The sequence below is a fragment of the Barbus barbus genome (assembly GCF_936440315.1).
Source record: "Barbus barbus genome assembly, chromosome: 18".
Classification (NCBI taxonomy): domain Eukaryota; kingdom Metazoa; phylum Chordata; class Actinopteri; order Cypriniformes; family Cyprinidae; genus Barbus; species Barbus barbus.
Window position 1 is genome coordinate 9,500,674 of NC_136746.1, and position 8,713 is coordinate 9,509,386.

An 8,713-nucleotide genomic window follows, 5' to 3' on the forward strand; every position below is an offset into this window, starting at 1 on the left:
TTTGGCTCTTTGAAGGAAAGCACTTAAGTCAACCAACATATGAATTCCCATGAACCCATTGCGAGGCAGATCTGAGAGGGAGAAGGAGGCTTAATTCAGGCTCATGAAATATATCTTTCCATCTTGTCTCACTCTGGAACATGAATTAATAGAGAGAGCTCTTCGTGACACAACATCCGACTGGCTCATGTATCATGTAGATGCCCTCTTGAAAACTCCTAAACATCCTTGACCAGTTTTTTTTTGTTTTTTATTTAGTTGTGTTCTACTGTTTAATTTTTTCGACTTTTGGGTTTATCAAATACTGACTCGTTACATTAAGTTACTTTTGACAAATGCTTTTAACTAAAGCGACAAACAATTCCAGTCTCTTTTATGTTTATAACTGCTCAGTCGACTTGCTTTTCTTGTTAGTACAATTATAAATTATATCAAAATAATTGATTAATTATTCAAGTAATTCATTTAGGGGTTAATTCATAAATATACCGTTTAGTTATGTTTATTAGTTTTCCATTAACTACTGGGCTATTTTTTAACTTAATGTTAAACCTGTATTAGTAGTTTAAAAGTTATATTGAAATTTCTGTTTGAATATATTTTCAAATGTAATTTATTTCTGAGAACCAAAGCTGAATTTTCAGCATCTATTACTCCAGTCTTTCTGTCATTCTAATATGATGATTTAGTGTTTAATAAACATTTCTTAATACTATTAATGTTGAAAACAGTCAGTAAAATGTCTTTACTGTGACTTTTGATTAACATATTGACAGTTTATTAGTGCTTCTAAAGCACATATTCTGCATGACCTTATTCTACATCCCTAATCCTACCCAATACCTAAACTTAACAACTACCTTACTAACTATTAATATTAAGCAGCAAATTAGTAGTTTATTGAAGCAAAAGTTGTAGTTAATGGTTTGTTAATGGCGAGAATTGCACATTAAAATAAAGTTTGACCAATAAATTAATTTTAAATAAAAACAAAATCATACATACCTTAATTTTTGAATGGTATTGTATGTAAAATTACCAGTTACTAATTATCCAGTGTTAGTAAATGCTATAAAATGGTGTGCATGTTAGCCATTGCATGAACTAATGTTAATGTCCAGAACCTTGTTGTAAAGTGTTGCCTAATAAATGTATTTGAGTTAAAAACGGAAGGTACAGCGCGTTCTCTTTTAAGGAACAGTGAACGGGTGGCTACAGGATGGATCTGTGTATTGTTAGCATGTGTAGGAGGAGCGGATGACGTTACATTCTTACAAATAAACTGGATTTATCTCTGGGTATCGACCTACTGGTTTATAGTGTCTGCATAACAACTGAGGGGGTGATGTGTAATATGATTATGCTAACATGTTGAATATTTAATTATCCTCAGTCTCTAAAAGACTTAGATGCGATGGTCTTCAATTAGTGTCTGATTTGGTAGACAGCAGCCCTCATTGTAGATATCATTCATGTTCTTAGTACAAATAGTGTGGGATTACTTGTGTGATCCCTTAAACCATAAAGAACCGAAGTATGACCAATAGTAATAGTAACAAATATGTACTGTGGAAAGATCTAAACTGGAAGGAGTCTCTAAAATTGATCTGAATTCTTTGTGTGTGTCTTTCTCCAGATGTGATAGTGGGAATGGGCTTCTCTAGAGACAAGATCCAAGAGTCTTTGTCCAAAATGAACTATGACGAGATCACAGCCATATACCTACTGCTGGGAAGGAAGACCAATGAGGTGAGCTGCTAATGAAGAGTGGCTACTTACAACTGATATTATGGTCTATACTACAAATGTGACTTGCTGTTTTTGTGTGATTGTAGGAGGTCAGTGAATCCAGCTCCAATAGTAATCTCTCCGTGGCAAAGACCAGACCCACCAGTGAGATGAACGGCCAGTCACCATCGCACCTGAAGGTCCAGAGAAGCGTCTCCTCCAGTGAATCCAGAAAATCCAGACGCCACAGTGAACAAGGTGACTTACTCTTTTACAAACAGACAAACATTAGCTTTTTGGATCCAAAAGGTGCATATGTGCACAGACTAAGACTATTTGCTAAGAAAATCTCCTGAATGCTTCACAGTTGGTGTGGTTGCTAACTCGGCATTGAGTAACTCCAAGAAGACGGTTCCTGTCACAGCTGACGGTGATGTCAAACAGGAAGGTGGAGTCACAGCACGTAAGCCGTCCACTCACAGCCCCCCCAGCCCACTCCTGGGTAACGCCAACAACCCCAACAAAACAGAAATACCTGACCGCAAGAGAGGAAACTCCATCACACCTAATGTGAGTTGAATACTGATGATGTTTATATAATATATATTTAAATTACTATTCAAAACTTTGGGGTCCAGTAGATTTTAATTTTAATTTTTTGAAAGAATTGATTACTTTAATTCTGCAAGGCTGCATTAAATTGATGAAAATTGGTAGTAAAGAAATGTATAATATTACAGAAGATTTCTATTTCTTTTTAAAAAAAATTCATCAAAGTGTTGAAATGCTGAAAAAAAAGAAAAAAAAGAAAAGTTTTACGATTTCCACAGAAATATAAAGCAGTTCTGCTGCTTTCAAAATTGATAATAATAATAATAATAATAAATATTTCTAATGTTGCTGAAAATTCACACAAATTACATTTGACAATATAATGAAATGGAAAACAGTTAATAATTTGTAGTTTTATTATTTTTGATCAAAGAAATGCAGCCTTGGTGAGCATAAGAGACTTCTTGAAAAACATTTTAAAAACATTCAAGCTTTTGAATGGTAGTTTCCTTGGTGACGGAGCTTGCGTTTTCTTCTCATCACCCAGAATAACTCTGGATCGGAAGGCATGTCAAGGAGAAACACGTACGTTTGCACTGAGAGAAACAACACAGACCGCCTTTCTGTCATTCCTAATGGGAAGGAGAACAGGTACAGGTTTCCCTTCCTGCGTCTTGATTGACGCGCTTAATATTTGCATTAGGCAACTTTGTACCCTAATTTTTAACATGCATTTATGCAGTTTGCCTCTTTACAGCCACTTACACTATATTCAGGGTGTATTTTTTTTTTTATGTGTGTTGAAGTTGTTCCTAGCTCCTTGCTGTACCAGCTGAGTTACGGGAACACATCGTTAGTAAAAACCAAGCCTGATTTTTTTTTTCCTCTGTGTGTAGTGTGACGTTGTCTCCTGGCTCTCGGGACCCGGGTGCCTCGACTCACAGCATCAGCACTGCTGCCACACCTGATAAAACGCATTTCCCACGAGGCTCTGCGGTTCGCAGCACCTTCCACGGACAGCTGAGAGATCGTCGCACGGCCACCTACAATGGCCCACCCGCCTCGCCAACGCAGCCACGCAGCCGCGGTAATGCCAACAACCTGCTCACCAAGCTGACCTCCAAACTCACGCGCAGGTAAACACACATTCACATGCAGAAACACAGTGTTTTTTACAGTGCCAGTGGCATACGATTGAGGCCTGACTCTTCCTTTCTTTTCCTGACCTTTCTTTTGTTGGTATTTTTTCCTAAGGGTTCATTAGAATGGTTTATTTTGTCCATCTTTGTAATGTCTATCCTTTTTTTTTCATTCTTGTGTTGTAGAAATATGTCATTCAGGTTTTCCAAAAGGTAGGACATCGAGTTCATGGGGTGTAAATCTGTCTTTAACGTAACGAGAGGAGTCCAGGGGCTGACGCACTAACCCATAGTGATTTGATTCCAGTGATTTGGAGTTTAATGCTCTCTCAGTGGTTGATTACAGCATGCTTTAAAACACTGCCTGCATCCTAGTGTGACCAGATCAAATCAATCTGCCGCTCTTTAACTGATTGCTACTAATCAATGTTTGCATGACACAAGCTGATTGTGCAAAACAATGTGTATGACTTAATCTGACATTGCAAAAACACTTCATTTGAATCATTCAGTTGATTCCACAAGGGCTCCGGTACATTCACAGCTTAGTGAATGTTTAGAGAGTTTAGAAAGATCAGTTTGGCATTTGTCTGCCGAAGCTCTGATTCTTAGACAAAAAAAAAAAAAAGCTAATTTACAGTTTTTTTTTTTTTTTTTTTTTTTTTTTTAAACAGGCATTGATTTGCAATACCATTTAAAATGTTGGGATTAGTAAGGTTTTTTATTATTATTATTTGAAGAAATTAAATTTTATTCAGAAAGGAGACCTTAAATCGATTGAGTGTAAAGACATGTATGATGTTGCAAAATATTTCTGTTTCAAATGCTGTTCCTTAGAACTTGCATCAAATAATTAAAAAATTTCCACAAACACATGAAAATTACAACTGTTTTTAACATTGTTAATAATTTGAAATATTTCTTCAATGGCAAATCTTCATATATTGCTGTTTTACTGTGTTTTTGATCAAATAAATGCAGCCTTGGTGAGCATAGGAGATGCTGAATAACATTTAAAAACTAAAAATAGAAAAATCTTACTGAGCCCAAAATTTAGAATGGCGCTTCGTGTTTTCATTGTGTTTTTAAGTAAAGAAAGCTCTGATAAACAGATTTAAAATGAATAAAGATTTGAATGATTGAAAAATGATCAATATGAAATTATTATAAATAGAAATTATATTGCAATTATGAAGATCTCTCCTGTTAGCAATAAGTGGTTTAGACATAATAGACCCACAGTGCCATCTGGTGGTAAAATTTTGGTCCAGTTTTTGAAAACAGTGTGGACTGAGACCCAGTCACAAATGTAGATCTTAATGAAATCTGAGTACATTTTATTAGAGTAATATTTTCTTAATTTGGAGACTCAAGTCAGTCACTCAATGCATCATAGGAGTGAGTGTTTGCTACTGAGCTTAGTTTTTGTCCGGTAAATGTTCAAAAGTTTGATAATAATTATAAATGGATAGAAGCCGCTTATGTTCACCAAGGCTGCATTTATTTGATCAAGAATACAGTAAAAACAGTAATACTGTCAAATGCTCTTACAAGTGGAAATGTTTTGAATAAATTTTAAAATGTAATTCTGTGATGCAAAGCTGAATTTCTCCAGACTTCAATGTCTCATGATCCTTCAGAAATCATTCTGACTTGCTGCTCAGGAAACACTTATTATTATTATTATTATTATTATTATCAATCCTGAAAACAGTATCGCTGCTATATATAATATTTCAGGATTCTTTAAATAGGCGGTTCAAAAGAACAGTGTTTATTTGAAATGGAAATCTTTTGTAAAATTGTACAACGTCTTTACTGTCACTTTTGGTCAATTTAATGCGTCCTTACAAATCCTGAACTTTTGAAGTGTACGGTGATATAATGTATAAATATAGTTAATGCACTCTTGTCGTCTGTGTCGCAGCTATCGTGAGTCTATAAGAGCATATGAGCACGTCCTAAAGAAGGGTTTTTGGTGGGAGGAGTCTGTTGTGGCTCATAGGCAGGATTTGAAGTAAAGCATACTGTAAGCTGCAGCAGACTCTGTTGAACGACCTTCAGGAGTCACCTTCACGTCTTTAGATTTGTGAACAGATCACACACTTTCTCTAACAGTACGAAATGCTCTATTAATGTTGAAACTGTCTCGATCTATCCCTCTCTTCCCCTGTGTTTCCTTCTCTTCCTCCCTCTCTCCCTCCCTTCCTTCCTTCCTTCCCTCCCTCCCTTTATCTCTTTCTCTTTCTCTGTCTGCCTTCCTCCCTCAGGGTCACTCTTGACCCGAGCAAACGGCAGTCTGCCGTCAAATCAGGGCCGGCTGCCCCCTCTGTGCCCCCCACCCTCACAGTCCCCTCCAACCCTGCGGCAAAGACTCTTAGTAAGTCTGCGCTCCACTCGCTTACAGTCTTCCTCTTTCTATATCATCCCCCTCTCCTCCAGCCTCTTCCCTTTCCACCACACTACGGGGTTCCCACGACCATGGAAAACATGGAAATAGCAGGACATTTTAAAATGATGGAAAATGTGAATAGAATCTTTCATTATAAATTAATATAATTACAAGGCCTTATTTATAATAAGGTTCTACTTTACATTAGTTAACAAGAACTAACAATGAAAATACATAAACATACATATAGTTAATATTCATTTCAAAATTGATCAAAACATTATTCAAATCAGATGTTGTATCTGTTATATTATTTAATGGCCTATTTAGTTATTATTTAGATAACCTGATGAACTAACAATGAACAGTTAACAACGAGTAATGAATATGGTAACAAATGTTGTTAGTTAAGGGATCAACTAATGTTAATTACATTATTAAATTATATTAATATGTAAATTAAAAAATTAAGATACAATTATATATTAAGTATTTATTAAACATAATAAATATTACACTTTTTTTTTATATATATATTTTTAAAAAGCCGCTTATGTTCAAGGCTGATTTTTTTTATGTGTATGTATGTATATGTAATATTTAACATTTGTATTTATATTCTAAAAATGTAATTCTTAAATAATCAAATATTTTACAGCATATTGAATTGATGTGAACCCATTTGAAACTATTCTTGCCAATAAATCAGTCCAACTGATTCACAAATAGTTGTAAAGGATTCATTATCGAATCAGTGTTTATTCGTGATTTTGAATGAATCCTGTAAATTCATTGGTCAGAAAGAGTGGGAACCCTGTCTCTAAACATGTGGCTCTGTAATGGCTATTTTTTTTATCTGCGTCCACCAGTTTAATTTCTTTCTTTTTGTCGGCTTTGAACTGCTCTTTTCTTCCAGATTCAGCAGCTCTGGCTATAGGCAGTTGTAGAGTGTCGCAGATGAAGAGTGTCTAGAGTAAGGGCTCGTTTAAACGCACGAACAGCTACAACTTCACATTGTGTTTAATGGAGAGCGAAAGGCTGTGTGTGTGTGAGAGAACGTGAACGACTGTTTTGTCTGTCGATTTTAGTCCGAAATGATGGCGTATCCATAAACGCACTACGACACGCACCCTCTCGCATGCGAAGAGCACAGTATGTATAGACACGTCCTCTATATCTGTATATGCGTCTGATGTCAGCATCCAGCGCTCAGAATAGGCTTTTACCCATGATGCACTCTTTCAGTGACCTTCTAGATCTATATTGTTCTTTGAAGGAAGCAGCATGGCAGTTCAAATGAGTGCATGGTGACAAACTAGCATACATATTTAGGTGTCCAAGTTGATCGTAAGAGTCTTGTATAAGTTGTTTTTGTGTTTTGTCCAACATGCTGTCTTTGTGGGGGTTAACTTTTTGCTTCCCTCTTTTTTGTTGTTGTTGTTTGTGGTCCCTTTTTTGCTCTCTCATTCAGTCTCTCTCTCTATCTATCTCATTGTGTGTGTTGCGATTTGCTCTAAAATGGCTAAAAATTATTTCCTTTTCCCTTTCTGTCTCTCTCTGTCCATTCCTTTTTGCTCCATTGTGATCGCTAACCTTTCAACAAATAAACAATAAAAGAGTCTCAACCGAGTTTGAGAGAAGCGGGAGATTTGAGGGCTCAAGGTGAGGTGTCAGTGACTGTGGAAACCCTTACTTCCTCTCCTGGTTGATTATTTTCGTGTGTTGTGGACGTATATTTTCCGTCTCTCAGTGTATGTTAGTGTAGTGTGTACAGCACGAGGGCCATTAGCCTGCTTTATTCATGTTAATTGTTTGAGTGATGTGCCTTTTTTTTCTCTTTTTACATTAGGGTTGGGTGATGTTAAATATCTTTTTTTTTTTTTTTTTTTTTTTTTTTTACAGTACATTCATATTGATTTAGCTGGTTATTTGAAATTATGTAACACTGCGGGTAACACTTTATTTTGGCAGAGAGCATCATTAGTCTAGTTTTGCTGACTGTAGTGTTAATAAATATTTGGTAATAGTGTTACTGAATAAAAGTGAATGAATGTGACTTTTTAAAATATATATTCAAATATTTTAGTACATATTTTAGTTTATTACTATATTTAATATTAAATTGCATACAACTAAAATTAATTTATCAGTAGACCATCTATATATATATATATATATATATATATATATATATATATATATAAGTAATTTATTTTAAATTGCAATAATATTTCACAATTGTACAGTTTTTACTGAATTTTAATCAAATAATTAGACTTAGTGAGCATAAGCAATTGTTTTTTTTAATTAAAAATATTATCAAACCCAAACTTTTACCCCCGGTTTCACAAACAAGGCTTAAGCCTAGTCCTAGACTAAAATGCAAATCTGAGCTGTTTCAGCTGAAAGAAACTTGCACTGACTGATCTTAAAACAAACCAGTGCCTTTGTTTTGTCTTTAGATGCACACCAGTAATGTTTTTTCTAAGGCACGTTTATAAAAATTACTTAAATGTCCTAATTGAACAATGGCCTAATCCTGGCTTAGTCTAAGCCCTGTCTGTGAAACCGGGCCTTAGTGTATATTGAAAAATAAATAAATAAATAACATGCTGATTTAAAAAAAAAAAGTTTTTAACTATATCACCGAGCCCTATTTTCTTACATGGCATTAAATATGAGCTGCTTGTGTGCATGCCCTAGTCTGCTGTGCATTTTATTGGCATTAATTCCCATGTGTGATGATAACCCATGCATGCAGCTGCTGCACTGATTCTTCACTCCATTGTGATCAAGCCTTAGTGTATTAGTAACCTCAATACAAGAAACGTTCTTCTCATCCTTTGCCTTAACCTTGCCTCTCTCTCTTTCCATTCCTGTCCTGCTCCGTCCCGCCCCGCAG

General features: G+C 35.5%; 1 protein-coding gene across 2 annotated transcripts in view; it reads left to right on the forward strand.

Annotated features, from left to right (window-relative positions):
- Positions 1-8,713, forward strand: part of LOC306884373 (MAP/microtubule affinity-regulating kinase 3-like) — a 28,898-nt gene that overhangs the window by 18,997 nt on the left and 1,188 nt on the right. The window contains exons 13-18 of one of the 2 annotated variants that reach the window (XM_079440168.1): positions 1,637-1,749; positions 1,836-1,986; positions 2,096-2,298; positions 2,828-2,931; positions 3,177-3,416; positions 3,606-3,632. In XM_079440168.1, the coding sequence (XP_079296294.1) occupies positions 1,637-1,749; positions 1,836-1,986; positions 2,096-2,298; positions 2,828-2,931; positions 3,177-3,416; positions 3,606-3,632 (838 nt within the window). The remainder of the gene's footprint in view (positions 1-1,636; positions 1,750-1,835; positions 1,987-2,095; positions 2,299-2,827; positions 2,932-3,176; positions 3,417-3,605; positions 3,633-8,713) is intronic. The other variant, XM_079440169.1, reaches the window with a different exon arrangement.